This window comes from Hyla sarda, unplaced genomic scaffold (genome assembly GCF_029499605.1).
Source record: "Hyla sarda isolate aHylSar1 unplaced genomic scaffold, aHylSar1.hap1 scaffold_2321, whole genome shotgun sequence".
Classification (NCBI taxonomy): domain Eukaryota; kingdom Metazoa; phylum Chordata; class Amphibia; order Anura; family Hylidae; genus Hyla; species Hyla sarda.
Genome location: NW_026609003.1, coordinates 22,501 through 44,240, shown reverse-complemented (window position 1 = coordinate 44,240; position 21,740 = coordinate 22,501). Strand labels below are relative to the sequence as shown.

At 50.5% G+C, this 21,740-nt stretch overlaps 1 protein-coding gene across 1 annotated transcript in view; it reads left to right on the top strand.

Annotated features, from left to right (window-relative positions):
* Positions 1-1,417: 1,417 nt before the first annotated feature.
* LOC130322354 (SWI/SNF-related matrix-associated actin-dependent regulator of chromatin subfamily D member 3-like) overlaps positions 1,418-21,740 on the top strand; it is a gene marked incomplete at both ends in the record, with an annotated part of 38,986 nt that continues 18,663 nt past the window's right edge. Inside the window, 2 exons of the mRNA XM_056553064.1 lie at positions 1,418-1,540; positions 20,277-20,372. Coding sequence (XP_056409039.1) covers positions 1,418-1,540; positions 20,277-20,372 — 219 coding nt within the window. The remainder of the gene's footprint in view (positions 1,541-20,276; positions 20,373-21,740) is intronic.

Below are 21,740 nucleotides of genomic sequence, written 5' to 3'. Positions count from 1 at the left end.
TTACTGTATATAGGGGAGGAGAGGGGTAAATACTGTATATAGTCGTGTAGAGGGGTAAATACTGTATATAGGGGAGATGGAGGGGTAAATACTGTATATAGGGAGATGGAGGGGTAAATACTGTATATAGGGAGGAGAGGGGTAAATACTGTATATAGGGGAGGAGAGGGGTAAATACTGTATATAGGGGAGGAGAGGGGTAAATACTGTATATAGGGGAGGAGAGGGGTAAATACTGTATATAGGGGAGGAGAGGGGTAAATACTGTATATAGGGGAGGAGAGGGGTAAATACTGTATATAGGGGGTGGAAGGGGTAAATACTGTATATAGGGGGTGGACAGGGGTAAATACTGTATATTGGGGAAGAGAGGGGTAAATACTGTATATAGGGGAGGAGAGGGGTAAATACTGTATATAGGGGGAGGAGAGGGGTAAATACTGTATATAGGGGAGGAGAGGGGTAAATACTGTATATAGGGGAGATGGAGGGGTAAATACTGTATATAGTCGTGTAGAGGGGTAAATACTGTATATAGGGGAGATGGAGGGGTAAATACTGTATATAGGGGAGGAGAGGGGTAAATACTGTATATAGTCGTGTAGAGGGGTAAATACTGTATATAGGGGGAGATGGAGGGGTAAATACTGTATATAGGGGAGGAGAGGGTGTAAATACTGTATATAGGGGAGGAGAGGGGTAAATACTGTATATAGGGGGAGATGGAGGGGTAAATACTGTATATAGGGGAGGAGAGGGGTAAATACTGTATATAGTCGTGTAGAGGGGTAAATACTGTATATAGGGGAGATGGAGGGGTAAATACTGTATATAGGGGAGGAGAGGGGTAAATACTGTATATAGGGGAGATGGAGGGGTAAATACTGTATATAGGGGAGATGGAGGGGTAAATACTGTATATAGGGGAGGAGAGGGGTAAATACTGTATATAGGGGAGGAGAGGGGTAAATACTGTATATAGGGGAGGAGAGGGGTAAATACTGTATATAGGGGAGGAGAGGGGTAAATACTGTATATAGGGGAGGAGAGGGGTAAATACTGTATATTGGGGAAGAGAGGGGTAAATACTGTATATAGGGGAGGAGAGGGGTAAATACTGTATATAGGGGAGATGGAGGGGTAAATACTGTATATAGGGGAGGAGAGGGGTAAATACTGTATATAGGGGAGGAGAGGGGTAAATACTGTATATAGGGGAGGAGAGGGGTAAATACTGTATATAGGGGAGGAGAGGGGTAAATACTGTATATAGGGAGGAGAGGGGTAAATACTGTATATAGGGGAGGAGAGGGGTAAATACTGTATATAGGGGAGGTGGACACTATATGGCGGAGGGCACACACTACAGTAGCGCAGATCTCCGGGGGTTTTCTCACTTGTTTCTTCTCCTTCTCAGCAAAAGCGAAAATTGCGACTTTACATCTCAAACACGTTTAACCCCGCGAAGACGGACGCTGAAGATTCAGATGGGAGCATTGCATCCTGGGAACTACGGGTGGAAGGAAAACTACTGGATGATGTAAGTCCTGATCATAGGAGCTGACAGTCTATAGAGAGGAGTCCTGATCATAGGAGCTGACAGTCTATAGAGAGGAGTCCTGACCATAGGAGCTGACAGTCTATAGAGAGGAGTCCTGATCATAGGAGCTGACAGTCTATAGAGAGGAGTCCTGACCATAGGAGCAGACAGTCTATAGAGAGGAGTCCTGACCATAGGAGCAGACAGTCTATAGAGAGGAGTCCTGATCATAGGAGCTGACAGTCTATAGAGAGGAGTCCTGACCATAGGAGCAGACAGTCTATAGAGAGGAGTCCTGATCATAGGAGCTGACAGTCTATAGAGAGGAGTCCTGACCATAGGAGCAGACAGTCTATAGAGAGGTGTCCTGATCATAGGAGCAGACAGTCTATAGAGAGGAGTCCTGACCATAGGAGCTGACAGTCTATAGAGAGGTGTCCTGATCATAGGAGCAGACAGTCTATAGAGAGGAGTCCTGATCATAGGAGCTGACAGTCTATAGAGAGGAGTCCTGACCATAGGAGCAGACAGTCTATAGAGAGGAGTCCTGACCATAGGAGCAGACAGTCTATAGAGAGGTGTCCTGATCATAGGAGCTGACAGTCTATAGAGAGGAGTCCTGATCATAGGAGCTGACAGTCTATAGAGAGGAGTCCTGACCATAGGAGCAGACAGTCTATAGAGAGGAGTCCTGACCATAGGAGCAGACAGTCTATAGAGAGGTGTCCTGATCATAGGAGCAGACAGTCTATAGAGAGGAGTCCTGATCATAGGAGCAGACAGTCTATAGAGGGAGTCCTGACCATAGGAGCAGACAGTCTATAGAGAGGAGTCCTGACCATAGGAGCAGACAGTCTATAGAGAGGAGTCCTGACCATAGGAGCTGACAGTCTATAGAGAGGAGTCCTGATCATAGGAGCAGACAGTCTATAGAGAGGAGTCCTGATCATAGGAGCTGACAGTCTATAGAGAGGAGTCCTGATCATAGGAGCTGACAGTCTATAGAGAGGTGTCCTGATCATAGGAGCAGACAGTCTATAGAGAGGAGTCCTGATCATAGGAGCAGACAGTCTATAGAGAGGAGTCCTGATCATAGGAGCTGACAGTCTATAGAGAGGTGTCCTGATCATAGGAGCTGACAGTCTATAGAGAGGTGTCCTGATCATAGGAGCAGACAGTCTATAGAGAGGAGTCCTGACCATAGGAGCAGACAGTCTATAGAGATGAGTCCTGATCATAGGAGCTGACAGTCTATAGAGAGGAGTCCTGATCATAGGAGCTGACAGTCTATAGAGAGGAGTCCTGACCATAGGAGCAGACAGTCTATAGAGAGGAGTCCTGATCATAGGAGCTGACAGTCTATAGAGAGGAGTCCTGACCATAGGAGCAGACAGTCTATAGAGAGGTGTCCTGATCATAGGAGCAGACAGTCTATAGAGAGGAGTCCTGACCATAGGAGCTGACAGTCTATAGAGAGGTGTCCTGATCATAGGAGCAGACAGTCTATAGAGAGGAGTCCTGATCATAGGAGCTGACAGTCTATAGAGAGGAGTCCTGACCATAGGAGCAGACAGTCTATAGAGAGGAGTCCTGACCATAGGAGCAGACAGTCTATAGAGAGGTGTCCTGATCATAGGAGCTGACAGTCTATAGAGAGGAGTCCTGATCATAGGAGCTGACAGTCTATAGAGAGGAGTCCTGACCATAGGAGCAGACAGTCTATAGAGAGGAGTCCTGACCATAGGAGCTGACAGTCTATAGAGAGGAGTCCTGACCATAGGAGCTGACAGTCTATAGAGAGGAGTCCTGATCATAGGAGCAGACAGTCTATAGAGAGGAGTCCTGATCATAGGAGCTGACAGTCTATAGAGAGGAGTCCTGATCATAGGAGCTGACAGTCTATAGAGAGGTGTCCTGATCATAGGAGCAGACAGTCTATAGAGAGGAGTCCTGATCATAGGAGCAGACAGTCTATAGAGAGGAGTCCTGATCATAGGAGCTGACAGTCTATAGAGAGGTGTCCTGATCATAGGAGCTGACAGTCTATAGAGAGGTGTCCTGATCATAGGAGCAGACAGTCTATAGAGAGGAGTCCTGACCATAGGAGCAGACAGTCTATAGAGATGAGTCCTGATCATAGGAGCTGACAGTCTATAGAGAGGAGTCCTGATCATAGGAGCTGACAGTCTATAGAGAGGAGTCCTGATCATAGGAGCTGACAGTCTATAGAGAGGAGTCCTGACCATAGGAGCTGACAGTCTATAGAGAGGAGTCCTTACCATAGGAGCAGACAGTCTATAGAGAGGAGTCCTGACCATAGGAGCAGACAGTCTATAGAGAGGAGTCCTGACCATAGGAGCAGACAGTCTATAGAGAGGTGTCCTGATCATAGGAGCAGACAGTCTATAGAGAGGAGTCCTGACCATAGGAGCAGACAGTCTATAGAGAGGAGTCCTGACCATAGGAGCAGACAGTCTATAGAGAGGAGTCCTGACCATAGGAGCAGACAGTCTATAGAGAGGAGTCCTGACCATAGGAGCAGACAGTCTATAGAGAGGAGTCCTGACCATAGGAGCTGACAGTCTATAGAGAGGAGTCCTGATCATAGGAGCAGACAGTCTATAGAGAGGAGTCCTGACCATAGGAGCAGACAGTCTATAGAGAGGAGGAGTCCTGACCATAGGAGCTGACAGTCTATAGAGAGGAGTCCTGACCATAGGAGCTGACAGTCTATAGAGAGGAGTCCTGACCATAGGAGCTGACAGTCTATAGAGAGGAGTCCTGACCATAGGAGCAGACAGTCTATAGAGAGGTGTCCTGACCACAGGAGCGGACAGTCTATAGAGAGGAGGAGTCCTGACCATAGGAGCGGACAGTCTATAGAGAGGAGGAGTCCTGACCATAGGAGCTGAAAGTCTATAGAGAGGAGTCCTGACCATAGGAGCTGACAGTCTATAGAGAGGAGTCCTGACCATAGGAGCAGACAGTCTATAGAGAGGAGTCCTGATCATAGGAGCTGACAGTCTATAGAGAGGAGTCCTGATCATAGGAGCTGACAGTCTATAGAGAGGAGTCCTGACCATAGGAGCAGACAGTCTATAGAGAGGAGGAGTCCTGACCATAGGAGCTGAAAGTCTATAGAGAGGAGTCCTGACCATAGGAGCTGACAGTCTATAGAGAGGAGTCCTGACCATAGGAGCTGACAGTCTATAGAGAGGAGGAGTCCTGACCATAGGAGCGGACAGTCTATAGAGAGGTGTCCTGACCATAGGAGCTGACAGTCTATAGAGAGGTGTCCTGACCACAGGAGCGGACAGTCTATAGAGAGGAGTCCTGACCATAGGAGCGGACAGTCTATAGACAGGAGTCCTGACCATAGGAGCAGACAGTCTATAGAGAGGAGTCCTGACCATAGGAGCAGACAGTCTATAGAGAGGAGTCCTGACCATAGGAGCGGACAGTCTATAGAGAGGTGTCCTGACCACAGGAGCTGACAGTCTATAGAGAGGTGTCCTGACCATAGGAGCTGACAGTCTATAGAGAGGTGTCCTGACCACAGGAGCGGACAGTCTATAGAGAGGTGTCCTGACCATAGGAGCTGACAGTCTATAGAGAGGTGTCCTGACCACAGGAGCGGACAGTCTATAGAGAGGTGTCCTGACCATAGGAGCTGACAGTCTATAGAGAGGTGTCCTGACCATAGGAGCTGACAGTCTATAGAGAGGTGTCCTGACCACAGGAGCGGACAGTCTATAGAGAGGTGTCCTGACCATAGGAGCTGACAGTCTATAGAGAGGTGTCCTGACCACAGGAGCGGACAGTCTATAGAGAGGTGTCCTGACCATAGGAGCTGACAGTCTATAGAGAGGAGTCCTGACCATAGGAGCAGACAGTCTATAGAGAGGTGTCCTGACCACAGGAGCGGACAGTCTATAGAGAGGAGGAGTCCTGACCATAGGAGCGGACAGTCTATAGAGAGGAGGAGTCCTGACCATAGGAGCTGAAAGTCTATAGAGAGGAGTCCTGACCATAGGAGCTGACAGTCTATAGAGAGGAGTCCTGACCATAGGAGCAGACAGTCTATAGAGAGGAGTCCTGACCATAGGAGCAGACAGTCTATAGAGAGGAGTCCTGACCATAGGAGCAGACAGTCTATAGAGAGGAGTCCTGACCATAGGAGCAGACAGTCTATAGAGAGGAGTCCTGATCATAGGAGCTGACAGTCTATAGAGAGGAGTCCTGACCATAGGAGCAGACAGTCTATAGAGAGGAGGAGTCCTGACCATAGGAGCTGAAAGTCTATAGAGAGGAGTCCTGACCATAGGAGCTGACAGTCTATAGAGAGGAGTCCTGACCATAGGAGCTGAAAGTCTATAGAGAGGAGTCCTGACCATAGGAGCTGACAGTCTATAGAGAGGAGGAGTCCTGACCACAGGAGCGGACAGTCTATAGAGAGGAGTCCTGACCATAGGAGCAGACAGTCTATAGAGAGGAGTCCTGACCATAGGAGCTGACAGTCTATAGAGAGGAGGAGTCCTGACCATAGGAGCGGACAGTCTATAGAGAGGTGTCCTGACCATAGGAGCTGACAGTCTATAGAGAGGAGTCCTGACCATAGGAGCAGACAGTCTATAGAGAGGAGTCCTGACCATAGGAGCAGACAGTCTATAGAGAGGAGTCCTGATCATAGGAGCTGACAGTCTATAGAGAGGAGTCCTGATCATAGGAGCTGACAGTCTATAGAGAGGAGTCCTGACCATAGGAGCAGACAGTCTATAGAGAGGAGGAGTCCTGACCATAGGAGCTGAAAGTCTATAGAGAGGAGTCCTGACCATAGGAGCTGACAGTCTATAGAGAGGAGTCCTGACCATAGGAGCTGACAGTCTATAGAGAGGAGGAGTCCTGACCATAGGAGCGGACAGTCTATAGAGAGGTGTCCTGACCATAGGAGCTGACAGTCTATAGAGAGGTGTCCTGACCACAGGAGCGGACAGTCTATAGAGAGGAGTCCTGACCATAGGAGCGGACAGTCTATAGACAGGAGTCCTGACCATAGGAGCAGACAGTCTATAGAGAGGAGTCCTGACCATAGGAGCAGACAGTCTATAGAGAGGAGTCCTGACCATAGGAGCGGACAGTCTATAGAGAGGTGTCCTGACCACAGGAGCTGACAGTCTATAGAGAGGTGTCCTGACCATAGGAGCTGACAGTCTATAGAGAGGTGTCCTGACCACAGGAGCGGACAGTCTATAGAGAGGTGTCCTGACCATAGGAGCTGACAGTCTATAGAGAGGTGTCCTGACCACAGGAGCGGACAGTCTATAGAGAGGTGTCCTGACCATAGGAGCTGACAGTCTATAGAGAGGTGTCCTGACCATAGGAGCTGACAGTCTATAGAGAGGTGTCCTGACCACAGGAGCGGACAGTCTATAGAGAGGTGTCCTGACCATAGGAGCTGACAGTCTATAGAGAGGTGTCCTGACCACAGGAGCGGACAGTCTATAGAGAGGTGTCCTGACCACAGGAGCGGACAGTCTATAGAGAGGAGTCCTGACCATAGGAGCTGACAGTCTATAGAGAAGAGTCCTGACCATAGGAGCTGACAGTCTATAGAGAGGAGTCCTGACCATAGGAGCTGACAGTCTATAGAGAGGTGTCCTGACCACAGGAGCGGACAGTCTATAGAGAGGTGTCCTGACCACAGGAGCGGACAGTCTATAGAGAGGAGTCCTGACCATAGGAGCTGACAGTCTATAGAGAGGAGTCCTGACCATAGGAGCGGACAGTCTATAGAGAGGAGTCCTGACCATAGGAGCGGACAGTCTATAGAGAGGAGTCCTGACCATAGGAGCGGACAGTCTATAGAGAGGAGTCCTGACCATAGGAGCGGACAGTCTATAGAGAGGTGTCCTGACCATAGGAGCTGACAGTCTATAGAGAGGTGTCCTGACCACAGGAGCGGACAGTCTATAGAGAGGTGTCCTGACCATAGGAGCGGACAGTCTATAGAGAGGTGTCCTGACCATAGGAGCGGACAGGATTGGTGTCTCTTTGGCCTCTGCGGTCTTGCACTATATTTTGGCGTCTTGTTTTCGATGTGAGACGATATTGTGTAGTGTGAACTGAGGTTTATTCAGTTGCTGTTGGGGATGGAAACATAAAAAGGGGTCACTTTATAATAACATGTAAGATGTTGGGTCAGTAGGGGGCGCTGAGGTCCCAGGAAACCTGGAAGGAATTACTGGTAACCGGGAGAGGAATGTGCGGCCCCAGAATCTGAGGGCCACTTAGCCTTATGTGCCTGGAGGAGAGGTCACCGCAGAACGGGGGAGGACATCATAGGTCATAATGGCGTCTCTTTAGGTAAAGGCCTTGACTCCTCAGACGGTTCAGAGATGGAGGAGGCTGGAGGACCGACCCATAGGGGGCGATTGATCAAATCCTGTCCATTGGAAAAGTTGCCCAGTTGCCCATAGCAACCAATCAGATCACTTCTTTCATTTTGCAGAGGCCATGTTAAAAATAAAAGAAGCGATCTGATTGGTTGCTATGGGCAACTGGTCAACCTTTTTTTTCTGCACAGGTGATAAATCATTGTCTGCAGGATGGTGGTGACTGAAGAAACGAAATCTGGATAAAAACAGAGACCAATGGGCAGACACCAGGTAGATGGTCTCACCACCCGGAGTCCGGATAAAAACAGAGACCAATGGGCAGACACCAGGTAGATGGTCTCACCACCCGGAGTCCGGATAAAAACAGAGACCAATGGGCAGACACCAGGTAGATGGTCTCACCACCCGGAGTCCAGATAAAAACAGAGACCAATGGGCAGACACCAGGTAGATGGTCTCACCACCCGAAGTCCGGACCTTGGCCGAGGAGAGGACCCGCCCGGAGTCCGGACCTTGGCCGAGGAGAGGACCCGCCCGGAGTCCGGACCTTGGCCGAGGAGAGGACCCGCCCGGAGTCCGGACCTTGGCCGAGGAGAGGACCCACCTGGAGTCCGGACCTTGGCCGAGGAGAGGACCCGCCCGGAGTCCGGACCTTGGCCGAGGAGAGGACCCGCCCGGAGTCCGGAACTAGGCCGAGGAGAGGACTCGCCCGGAGTCCGGACCTTGGCCGAGGAGAGGACCCGCCCGGAGTCCGGACCTTGGCCGAGGAGAGGACCCGCCCGGAGTCCGGACCTTGGCCGAGAAGAGGAACCACCCGGAGTCCGGATAAAAACAGAGACCAATGGGCAGACACCAGGTAGATGGTCTCACCACCCGGAGTCCGGATAAAAACAGAGACCAATGGGCAGACACCAGGTAGATGGTCTCACCACCCGAAGTCCGGACCTTGGCCGAGGAGAGGACCCGCCCGGAGTCCGGACCTTGGCCGAGGAGAGGACCCGCCCGGAGTCCGGACCTTGGCCGAGGAGAGGACCCGCCCGGAGTCCGGACCTTGGCCGAGGAGAGGACCCACCTGGAGTCCGGACCTTGGCCGAGGAGAGGACCCGCCCGGAGTCCGGACCTTGGCCGAGGAGAGGACCCGCCCGGAGTCCGGAACTAGGCCGAGGAGAGGACTCGCCCGGAGTCCGGACCTTGGCCGAGGAGAGGACCCGCCCGGAGTCCGGACCTTGGCCGAGGAGAGGACCCGCCCGGAGTCCGGACCTTGGCCGAGAAGAGGAACCACCCGGAGTCCGGATAAAAACAGAGACCAATGGGCAGACACCAGGTAGATGGTCTCACCACCCGGAGTCCGGATAAAAACAGAGACCAATGGGCAGACACCAGGTAGATGGTCTCACCACCCGGAGTCCGGATAAAAACAGACCAATGGGCAGACACCAGGTAGATGGTCTCACCACCCGGAGTCCGGATAAAAACAGACCAATGGGCAGACACCAGGTAGATGGTCTCACCACCCGGAGTCCAGATAAAAACAGAGACCAATGGGCAGACACCAGGTAGATGGTCTCACCACCCGAAGTCCGGACCTTGGCCGAGGAGAGGACCCGCCTGGAGTCCGGACCTTGGCCGAGGAGAGGACCCGCCCGGAGTCCGGACCTTGGCCGAGGAGAGGTCCCGCCCGGAGTCCGGAACTAGGCCGAGGAGAGGACTCGCCCGGAGTCCGGACCTTGGCCGAGGAGAGGACCCGCCCGGAGTCCGGACCTTGGCCGAGGAGAGGACCCGCCTGGAGTCCGGACCTTGGTCGAGGAGAGGACCCGCCCGGAGTCCGGACCTTGGCCGAGGAGAGGACCCGCCTGGAGTCCGGAACTAGGCCGAGGAGAGGACTCGCCCGGAGTCCGGACCTTGGCCGAGGAGAGGACCCGCCCGGAGTCCGGACCTTGGCCGAGGAGAGGACCCGCCCGGAGTCCGGACCTTGGCCGAGGAGAGGACCCGCCCGGAGTCCGGACCTTGGCCGAGGAGAGGACCCCCCTGGAGGCCCATCTCTAACCTGACGTCAAGGTGGTTTTCACTGAAGAATGGCGCTCACTTGCTCCTGGTGACTGACAGATCAGGGGCAGAATATGTTCAAGTAAACAATCAGATTGACATATAGAAAAGCCCGGAAGATGGGAGACGAGGCCTCACTGAGCCCAAAGACAAGAAGTTCTTTCCATTCATCTCCTTCCTGAAGCCAAATAACAGGAGAGACGAAGCGGAGGATTAGAAGCGGAGGATTAGAAGATCCTAAAATGACATTTCCCTACAATATGTGATAGAGAAGGGTTTTCTATATAAGGCTTCATTCACACAGTTTTTTTCAGAAAAAAACAGATACATAAAACTGATGCAAAAAAACTGATGCTGCTGAAGCCGTAATCCGTCCCCATTGACTTACATAAAAAAACAAAAAAAAAACGCTGACCGGAACAGATCTGTTTTTTTGCTGTACACATTGAGGTTGACCACGTTTAGCAAAAGTAAAACGAAGACAAAGTGATGGGAATGGCGCCTAAACCTGGAGTAGAAAGAGGATTCTCCACTGACAGGCGGAGTAGAAAGAGGATTCTCCACTGACAGGCAGAGTAGAAAGAGGATTCTCCACTGACAGGCAGAGTAGAAAGAGGATTCTCCACTGACAGGCAGAGTAGAAAGAGGATTCTCCACTGACAGGTGGAATAGAAAGAGGATTCTCCACTGACAGGCGGAATAGAAAGAGGATTCTCCACTGACAGGCGGAATAGAAAGAGGATTCTCCACTGACAGGCGGAGTAGAAAGAGGATTCTCCACTGACAGGCGGAGTAGAAAGAGGATTCTCCACTGACAGGCAGAGTAGAAAGAGGATTCTCCACTGACAGGTGGAATAGAAAGAGGATTCTCCACTGACAGGCGGAATAGAAAGAGGATTCTCCACTGACAGGCGGAGTAGAAAGAGGATTCTCCACTGACAGGCAGAGTAGAAAGAGGATTCTCCACTGACAGGCAGAGTAGAAAGAGGATTCTCCACTGACAGGTGGAATAGAAAGAGGATTCTCCACTGACAGGCGGAATAGAAAGAGGATTCTCCACTGACAGGCGGAGTAGAAAGAGGATTCTCCACTGACAGGCGGAGTAGAAAGAGGATTCTCCACTGACAGGCGGAGTAGAAAGAGGATTCTCCAACCAGATGAAAGGATTCTGGTGGAGAAAAGTAGCAAAGCTTCTCCCGGGAAGACAACATGGCTGCATGTTCTCAGTGCGGGGTCCTCGTTCTCTCTTACACTTTACGTCGCCCCTCGGAGATGGGGGTCCACCGCAGGAAATGTGCGCCCCCCTTTATTTGAAAGTGATAGGAAATATAAACTTCAGCTAAAAAACTGCCAAGTAGAGAACCAGCCTAACATTGGTGGCCGGGTGTATATATATATACGATGGGGTCTCTATTAGAGATGTCGCAAATTGTTCACCGGCGAACTTAGCACGATGGTATCGCCGGGCGAACATATGTGAAGTGCGATCCGCCCCCTATACTTTAACATTGCGGTAAACTTTGACCCTGTCAGCAGACACATTACAGCCAATCAGCAGCAGTCCCTCCCCTCCAGACCCCCCTACCTCCTGCACGGACGCCATTTTCCCTCATTCAGCTGCAGGCTTAGGTAGTGCAGGGTCAGAGAAGCTGCTGTATAGGGAAAGCGATAGCTAGGTTGCTGCTAGGTGGTGTATTCAGGGTCCAGGTTACTCCTAAAGCTCTAGTCTAACATCTGCTTTAAGGACAGCACCCAAAAAAGCCCTTTTTAGGGCTCAAATATCAGTCCGTGTGTCTTGGAACAGCTGGAGGCACCCTGGTTGGGAGGGAACCGCTGGTTAAAAGGGGTACTCCAGAATCAAACTTAAGTTCCTTCAAGCAACTAACTACAGTATTAAAAGGGCTATAAGTGCAGTTCGTGTGTCTTGCAACTGCTGGAGGCACCCTGGTTGGGGACCTCTGCCTAAAGGGGGATCTAACTATGTGATGCCTAAAGGGGGGCTCTAACTATGTGATGCCTAAAGGGGGGGCTCTATGTGCTGCCTAAAGGGGGGATCTAACTATGTGCTGCCTAAAGGGGGGATCTAACTATGTGCTGCCTAAAGGGGGGCTCTAACTATGTGATGCCTAAAGGGGGGCTCTAACTATGTGATGCCTAAAGGGGGGCTCTAACTATGTGATGCCTAAAGGGGGGGCTCTATGTGCTGCCTAAAGGGAGGATCTAACTATGTGCTGCCTAAAGGGGGGATCTAACTATGTGCTGCCTAAAGGGGGGCTCTAACTATGTGATGCCTAAAGGGGGGCTCTAACTATGTGATGCCTAAAGGGGGGCTCTAACTATGTGATGCCTAAAGGGGGGCTCTAACTATGTGATGCCTAAAGGGGGCTCTAACTATGTGATGCCTAAAGGGGGCTCTAACTATGTGATGCCTAAAGGGGGCTCTAACTATGTGATGCCTAAAGGGGGCTCTAACTATGTGATGCCTAAAGGGGGCTCTAACTATGTGATGCCTAAAGGGGGCTCTAACTATGTGATGCCTAAAGGGGGGCTCTAACTATGTGCTGCCTAAAGGGGGCTCTAACTATGTGATGCCTAAAGGGGGCTCTAACTATGTGCTGCCTAAAGGGGGCTCTAACTATGTGATGCCTAAAGGGGGCTCTAACTATGTGATGCCTAAAGGGGGCTCTAACTATGTGATGCCTAAAGGGGGCTCTAACTATGTGATGCCTAAAGGGGGCTCTAACTATGTGATGCCTAAAGGGGGGCTCTAACTATGTGATGCCTAAAGGGGGGCTCTAACTATGTGATGCCTAAAGGGGGGATCTAACTATGTGATGCCTAAAGGGGGGCTCTAACTATGTGATGCCTAAAGGGGGGCTCTAACTATGTGATGCCTAAAGGGGGCTCTAACTATGTGATGCCTAAAGGGGGCTCTAACTATGTGATGCCTAAAGGGGGCTCTAACTATGTGATGCCTAAAGGGGGCTCTAACTATGTGATGCCTAAAGGGGGGCTCTAACTATGTGATGCCTAAAGGGGGCTCTAACTATGTGATGCCTAAAGGGGGGCTCTAACTATGTGATGCCTAAAGGGGGCTCTAACTATGTGATGCCTAAAGGGGGGCTCTAACTATGTGATGCCTAAAGGGGGGCTCTAACTATGTGATGCCTAAAGGGGGGCTCTAACTATGTGATGCCTAAAGGGGGGCTCTAACTATGTGATGCCTAAAGGGGGGCTCTAACTATGTGATGCCTAAAGGGGGGCTCTATGTGCTGCCTAAAGGGGGGCTCTAACTATGTGATGCCTAAAGGGGGGGGGGGGCTCTATGTGCTGCCTAAAGGGGGGCTCTATGTGATGTCTAAAGGGGGCTAGCGCAGGTTATTCCAAACCATTTAGGAATAATAGGTGATTTATGTCCTTTATGGATTAATACCTGACTGCATCATCTCTGTAATGTTCCGTGTGAGTTTTGCCCTGGGTCCCGCTCCGGCTCACCACAGTTCAGGTGTTCGGCTGCTTTCACACTATAAACATTCATCCGTTAGAAAAGCGAAAAGTCCTGAGAAACGGACGTTAGAGAATCCCATTAAAGTCTATGGTAATATTTGATTATCCACTATGATCCGTTATAGTCGGTCATGGATAACGGACGTTAGTTGTGACGGAAGAAATAACGGGACCTGCACTAATTTTTCTTCCGTCACAAGAAACGGGTGAATTATCCGCCGTTATTTATAACATTGAAGTCTATGGTGACGGATGAACCTTTATGTCGTCCACCCGGTTTATAATATCCGTTATTACTTCTGAGCTCAGAAGAGGTGACATCAGGGACTCCTGCAGTGCTGAGGGACTACTACTACTCCCATTATGGTACAGACTCCCACAGCCGGGACTACTACTACTCCCATTATGGTACAGACTTGTTTCCATGATGGGAGTAGTAATTCCCTGGCTGCAGACAGCTGGGGAGGCTACATTAGTGCTTGTACTACAACCCCCATTATGGAACAGACTGTTCCATGATGAGGGTTGTAGTACAGGGGCTGAGGGATTGATCGCACCGGGTTTTTTCACTTCTGAGACCTGATCCGATCAGAAGTTATTAAGCAGAGGAGCGGGGGACAAGCTCCACAACCCTGCGATGTTTTAACTTTCATTCTTGAATCCCCCGCGGGAGCCCTGAATGGCCGGTCAGGATTCTCAGCGAGAGATTGAAAAATGAACTTTGAGAGTAGCGGGGGCCAAAGAGCACTGTGGGGGGCAAGAGATATAGCGCTGCAGAGGGGGGGGCAGACATATAGGCTATATATCTAGCCCCCCAGCAGGGCATTAGGTATGACCCCCGCCTGCACATTAAATATATACCCCCCGCCGGTGCATTAAATATATACCCCCCGCCGGTGCATTAAATATATACCCCCCGCCGGTGCATTAAATATATACCCCCCGCCGGTGCATTAAATATATACCCCCCGCCGGTGCATTAAATATATACCCCCCGCCGGTGCATTAAATATATACCCCCCGCCGGTGCATTAAATATATACCCCCGCCTGCACATTAAATATATACCCCCCGCCGGTGCATTAAATATATACCCCCGCCTGCACATTAAATATATACCCCCCGCCGGTGCATTAAATATATACCCCCGCCTGCACATTAAATATATACCCCCCGCCGGTGCATTAAATATATACCCCCCGCCGGTGCATTAAATATATACCCCCCGCCGGTGCATTAAATATATACCCCCCGCCGGTGCATTAAATATATACCCCCCGCCGGTGCATTAAATATATACCCCCCGCCGGTGCATTAAATATATACCCCCCGCCGGTGCATTAAATATATACCCCCCGCCGGTGCATTAAATATATACCCCCGCCTGCACATTAAATATATACCCCCCGCCGGTGCATTAAATATATACCCCCCGCCGGTGCATTAAATATATACCCCCCGCCGGTGCATTAAATATATACCCCCCGCCGGTGCATTAAATATATACCCCCGCCTGCACATTAAATATATACCCCCCGCCGGTGCATTAAATATATACCCCCCGCCGGTGCATTAAATATATACCCCCCGCCGGTGCATTAAATATATACCCCCCGCCGGTGCATTAAATATATACCCCCCGCCGGTGCATTAAATATATACCCCCCGCCGGTGCATTAAATATATACCCCCCGCCGGTGCATTAAATATATACCCCCGCCTGCACATTAAATATATACCCCCCGCCGGTGCATTAAATATATACCCCCCGCCGGTGCATTAAATATATACCCCCCGCCGGTGCATTAAATATATACCCCCGCCGGTGCATTAAATATATACCCCCGCCGGTGCATTAAATATATACCCCCCGCCGGTGCATTAAATATATACCCCCCGCCGGTGCATTAAATATATACCCCCCGCCGGTGCATTAAATATATACCCCCCGCCGGTGCATTAAATATATACCCCCCGCCGGTGCATTAAATATATACCCCCGCCTGCACATTAAATATATACCCCCCGCCGGTGCATTAAATATATACCCCCCGCCGGTGCATTAAATATATACCCCCGCCGGTGCATTAAATATATACCCCCGCAGCGCATGTATATCTGCCCCCACAGCTCTTCTATATACACATACCTCTGCTGCCGAATTAATGAAAGGTATTTCTATTAGCAGCGTATACTGCCGGGAGCCGACTCTATACGCTGCTAATAAAAATACCTTTCATTCATTCGGCAGCAGAGGTATGTGTATATAGAAGAGCTGTGGGGGCAGATATACATGCGCTGTGGGGGTATATATTTAATGCACCGGCGGGGGGTATATATTTAATGCACCGGCGGGGGTATATATTTAATGCACCGGCGGGGGTATATATTTAATGCACCGGCGGGGGGTATATATTTAATGCACCGGCGGGGGGTATATATTTAATGCACCGGCGGGGGGTATATATTTAATGCACCGGCGGGGGGTATATATTTAATGCACTGGCGGGGGGTATATATTTAATGCACCGGCGGGGGGTATATATTTAATGCACCGGCGGGGGGTATATATTTAATGCACCGGCGGGGGGTATATATTTAATGCACCGGCGGGGGGTATATATTTAATGCACCGGCGGGGGGTATATATTTAATGCACCGGCGGGGGGTATATATTTAATGCACCGGCGGGGGTATATATTTAATGCACCGGCGGGGGGTATATATTTAATGCACCGGCGGGGGGTATATATTTAATGCACCGGCGGGGGGTATATATTTAATGCACTGGCGGGGGGTATATATTTAATGCACCGGCGGGGGGTATATATTTAATGTGCAGGCGGGGGTATATATTTAATGCACCGGCGGGGGGTATATATTTAATGTGCAGGCGGGGGTATATATTTAATGCACCGGCGGGGGGTATATATTTAATGCACCGGCGGGGGGTATATATTTAATGCACCGGCGGGGGGTATATATTTAATGCACCGGCGGGGGGTATATATTTAATGCACCGGCGGGGGGTATATATTTAATGTGCAGGCGGGGGTCATACCTAATGCACTGCTGGGGGGCTAGATATATAGCCTATATGTCTGCCCCCCCCTCTGCAGCGCTATATCTCTTGCCCCCCACAGTGCTCTTTGGCCCCCGCTACTCTCAAAGTTCATTTTTCAATCTCTCGCTGAGAATCCTGACCGGCCATTCAGGGCTCCCGCGGGGGATTCAAGAATGAAAGTTAAAACATCGCAGGGTTGTGGAGCTTGTCCCCCGCTCCTCTGCTTAATAACTTCTGATCGGATCAGGTCTCAGAAGTGAAAAAACCCGGTGCGATCAATCCCTCAGCCCCAGTACTACAACCCTCATCATGGAACAGAGTCTGTTCCATAATGGGGGTTGTAGTACAAGCACTAATGTAGCCTCCCCAGCTGTCTGCAGACTCCCGCAGCCAGGGAATTACTACTCCCATCATGGAAACAAGTCTGTACCATAATGGGAGTAGTAGTAGTAGTCCCGGCTGTGGGAGTCTGTACCATGATGGGAGTAGTAGTAGTAGTCCCGGCTGTGGGAGTCTGTACCATGATGGGAGTAGTAGCAGTCCCGGCTGTGGGAGTCTGTACCATGATGGGAGTAGTAGTAGTAGTCCCGGCTGTGGGAGTCTGTACCATGATGGGAGTAGTAGTAGTAGTCCTGGCTGTGGGAGTCTGTACCATGATGGGAGTAGTAGTAGTCCCGGCTGTGGGAGTCTGTACCATGATGGGAGTAGTAGTAGTAGTCCCGGCTGTGGGAGTCTGTACCATGATGGGAGTAGTAGTAGTAGTCCCGGCTGTGGGAGTCTGTACCATGATGGGAGTAGTAGTAGTAGTCCCGGCTGTGGGAGTCTGTACCATGATGGGAGTAGTAGTAGTAGTCCCGGCTGTGGGATTCTGTAGGCAGAGGTGTTCGGCCGTACATGAGGGATAACGGTAACGGTAGAATATTTATTCAGCCCTTAGAATCCTTTATACAGAGAAAACAGACATTTAGTAACGGATGATGAATGCTCAGAGTGTGAAAGCGCTTAGTCCAGGTATTAGTCCAGGTATTAGTCCAGGTATTAGTCCAGGTATTAGTCCAGGTATTAGCCCCGGTATTAGCCCCGGTATTAGTCCAGGTATTAGTCCAGGTATTAGTCCAGGTATGAGTCCAGGTATTAGTCCACGTGTTAGTCCAGGTGTTAGTCCACGTGTTAGTCCAGGTATTAGTCCAGGTATTAGTCCAGGTATTAGTCCAGGTATTAGCCCCGGTATTAGTCCAGGTATTAGTCCAGGTATTAGTCCAGGTATTAGTCCAGGTATTAGTCCAGGTATTAGTCCAGGTATTAGTCCAGGTATTAGCCCCGGTATTTGTCCAGGTATTTGTCCAGGTGTTAGCCCAGGTGTTAGTCCAGGTGTTAGTCCAGGTATTAGCCCAGGTATTAGTCCACGTGTTAGTCCAGGTGTTAGTCCAGGTATTAGCCCAGGTATTAGCCCAGGTATTAGCCCAGGTATTAGTCCAGGTGTTAATCCAGGTGTTAGTCCAGGTGTTAGCCCAGGTATTAGTCCACGTGTTAGTCCAGGTATTAGTCCAGGTGTTAGTCCAGGTGTTAGTCCAGGTGTTAGCCCAGGTGTTAGCCCAGGTGTTAGCCCAGGTGTTAGCCCAGGTATTAGTCCACGTGTTAGTCCAGGTATTAGTCCACGTGTTAGTCCAGGTATTAGCCCAGGTATTAGTCCAGGTATTAGCCCAGGTATTAGTCCACGTGTTAGTCCAGGTATTAGTCCACGTGTTAGTCCAGGTATTAGCCCAGGTATTAGTCCAGGTATTAGTCCAGGTATTAGTCCAGGTATTAGCCCAGGTATTAGCCCAGGTATTAGTCCAGGTATTAGTCCAGGTGTTAGTCCAGGTATTAGTCCAGGTATTAGCCCAGGTATTAGTCCAGGTATTAGTCCAGGTATTAGTCCAGGTATTAGTCCAGGTATTAGCCCAGGTATTAGCCCAGGTGTTAGTCCAGGTGTTAGTCCAGGTGTTAGTCCAGGTGTTAGTCCAGGTATTAGTCCAGGTATTAGTCCAGGTATTAGCCCAGGTATTAGTCCAGGTATTAGTCCAGGTATTAGTCCAGGTATTAGTCCACGTATTAGTCCACGTGTTAGTCCAGGTATTAGCCCAGGTATTAGTCCACGTGTTAGTCCAGGTATTAGTCCACGTGTTAGTCCAGGTATTAGTCCACGTGTTAGTCCAGGTATTAGTCCACGTGTTAGTCCAGGTATTAGTCCACGTGTTAGTCCAGGTATTAGCCCAGGTATTTGTCCAGGTATTAGTCCAGATATTAGCCCAGGTATTAGTCCAGGTATTAGTCCAGGTATTAGTCCAGGTATTAGTCCAGGTATTAGCCCAGGTATTTGTCCAGGTATTAGTCCAGATATTAGCCCAGGTATTAGTCCAGGTATTAGTCCAGGTATTAGTCCAGGTATTAGTCCAGGTATTAGTCCAGGTATTAGTCCAGGTATTAGTCCAGGTATTAGTCCAGGTATTAGCCCAGGTATTTGTCCAGGTATTTGTCCAGGTATTAGTCCAGATATTAGCCCAGGTATTAGTCCAGGTATTAGTCCAGGTATTAGTCCAGGTATTAGCCCAGGTATTTGTCCAGGTATTAGCCCAGGTATTAGCCCAGGTATTAGCCCAGGTATTTGTCCAGGTATTAGCCCAGGTATTAGTCCAGGTATTAGTCCCCCTGAAACAACTTTTAAATCACTATTGTGGCCAGAAAGAGTCCCTGTGGGTTTTAAGATTCGCCTGCCCATTGAAGTCAATAGCGGTTCGCAAACATTTGCGGAAGTTCGCGATCGCGGTCCGCGAACCGAAAATTTTATGTTCGCGACATCACTAGTCTCTATATGATGGAGGTCTCTATATGATGGAGGTCTCTATGATGTCTCTATATGATGGAGGTCTCTATGATGTCTCTATATGATGGAGGTCTCTATGATGTCTCTATATGATGGAGGTCTCTATGATATCTCTATGATGTCTCTATATGATGGAGGTCTCTATATGATGTCTCTATATGATGGAGGTCTCTTTATGATGGAGGTCTCTATGATGTCTCTATATGATGGAGGTCTCTTTATGACGGAGGTCTCTATGATGTCTCTATGATGGAGGTCTCTTTATGACGGAGGTCTCTATGATGTCTCTATATGATGGAGGTCTCTATGATATCTCTATGATGTCTCTATATGATGGAGGTCTCTATATGATGGAGGTCTCTATGATATCTCTATATGATGGAGGTCTCTATATGATGTCTCTATATGATGGAGGTCTCTTTATGATGGAGGTCTCTATGATGTCTCTATATGATGGAGGTCTCTTTATGACGGAGGTCTCTATGATGTCTCTATATGATGGAGGTCTCTTTATGACGGAGGTCTCTATGATGTCTCTATATGATGGAGGTCTCTATGATATCTCTATGATGTCTCTATATGATGGAGGTCTCTATATGATGGAGGTCTCTATGATATCTCTATATGATGGAGGTCTCTATATGATGTCTCTATATGATGGAGGTCTCTTTATGATGGAGGTCTCTATGATGTCTCTATATGATGGAGGTCTCTATATGATGGAGGTCTCTATGATATCTCTATATGATGGAGGTCTCTATATGATGTCTCTATATGATGGAGGTCTCTTTATGATGGAGGTCTCTATGATGTCTCTATATGATGTCTCGGTCTGATGCTGTCTCTCTCTTCTCTCAGCCCAGTAAGATGAAGCGGAAATTCTCCTCCTTTTTTAAGAGTCTGGTGATTGAGTTGGACAAGGACCTGTACGGACCGGACAATCACCTGGTGGAGGTGCGTTTGATATGGCTCTTCAGGATGTGGCCCCTGATGGGGCTTCTTATAAGTCCCATCTCTTTAGACACAATCTAAGAGCCCCCATTTCTGGAAACAGTTTGAGGGGCACCACTTCTCTGGGTGGGGGTAGAGGAGCACCACTTCCTCTGGGTTGGGGGTAGAGGGGCACCACTTCTCTGGGTGGGGGTAGAGGAGCACCACTTCCTCTGGGTTGGGGGTAGAGGGGCACCACTTCTCTGGGTGGGGGTAGAGGAGCACCACTTCCTCTGGGTTGGGGGTAGAGGGGCACCACTTCTCTGGGTGGGGGTAGAGGGGCACCACTTCCTCTGGGTGGGGGTAGAGGAGCACCACTTCCTCTGGGTGGGGGTAGAGGAGCACCACTTCCTCTGGGTGGGGATAGAGGAGCACCACTTCCTCTGGGTGGGGGTAGAGGGGCACCACTTCCTCTGGGTGGGGGTAGAGGAGCACCACTTCCTCTGGGTGGGGGTAGAGGGGCACCACTTCCTCTGGGTGGGGGTAGAGGGGCACCACTTCCTCTGGGTGGGGGTAGAGGGGCACCACTTCCTCTGGGTGGGGGTAGAGGGGCACCACTTCCTCTGGGTGGGGGTAGAGGAGCACCACTTCCTCTGGGTGGGGGTAGAGGAGCACCACTTCCTCTGGGTGGGGGTAGAGGGGCACCACTTCCTCTGGGTGGGGGTAGAGGAGCACCACTTCCTCTGGGTGGGTGGTAGAGGAGCACCACTTCCTCTGGGTGGGGGTAGAGGGGCACCACTTCCTCTGGGTGGGGGTAGAGGGGCACCACTTCCTCTGGGTGGGGGTAGAGGGGCACCACTTCCTCTGGGTGGGGGTAGAGGGGCACCACTTCCTCTGGGTGGGGGTAGAGGAGCACCACTTCCTCTGGGTGGGGGTAGAGGAGCACCACTTCCCCTTGGTAGGGGTAGAGGGGCACCACTTCCTCTGGGTGGGGGTAGAGGGGCACCACTTCCTCTGGGTGGGGGTAGAGGGGCACCACTTCCTCTGGGTGGGGGTAGAGGGGCACCACTTCCTCTGGGTGGGGGTAGAGGGGCACCACTTCCTCTGGGTGGGGGTAGAGGAGCACCACTTCCTCTGGGTGGGGGTAGAGGAGCACCACTTCCTCTGGGTGGGGGTAGAGGAGCACCACTTCCTCTTGGTAGGGGTAGAGGGGCACCACTTCCTCTGGGTGGGGGTAGAGGGGCACCACTTCCTCTGGGTGGGGGTAGAGGGGCACCACTTCCTCTGGGTGGGGGTAGAGGGGCACCACTTCCTCTGGGTGGGGGTAGAGGGGCACCACTTCCTCTGGGTGGGGGTAGAGGGGCACCACTTCCTCTGGGTGGGGGTAGAGGG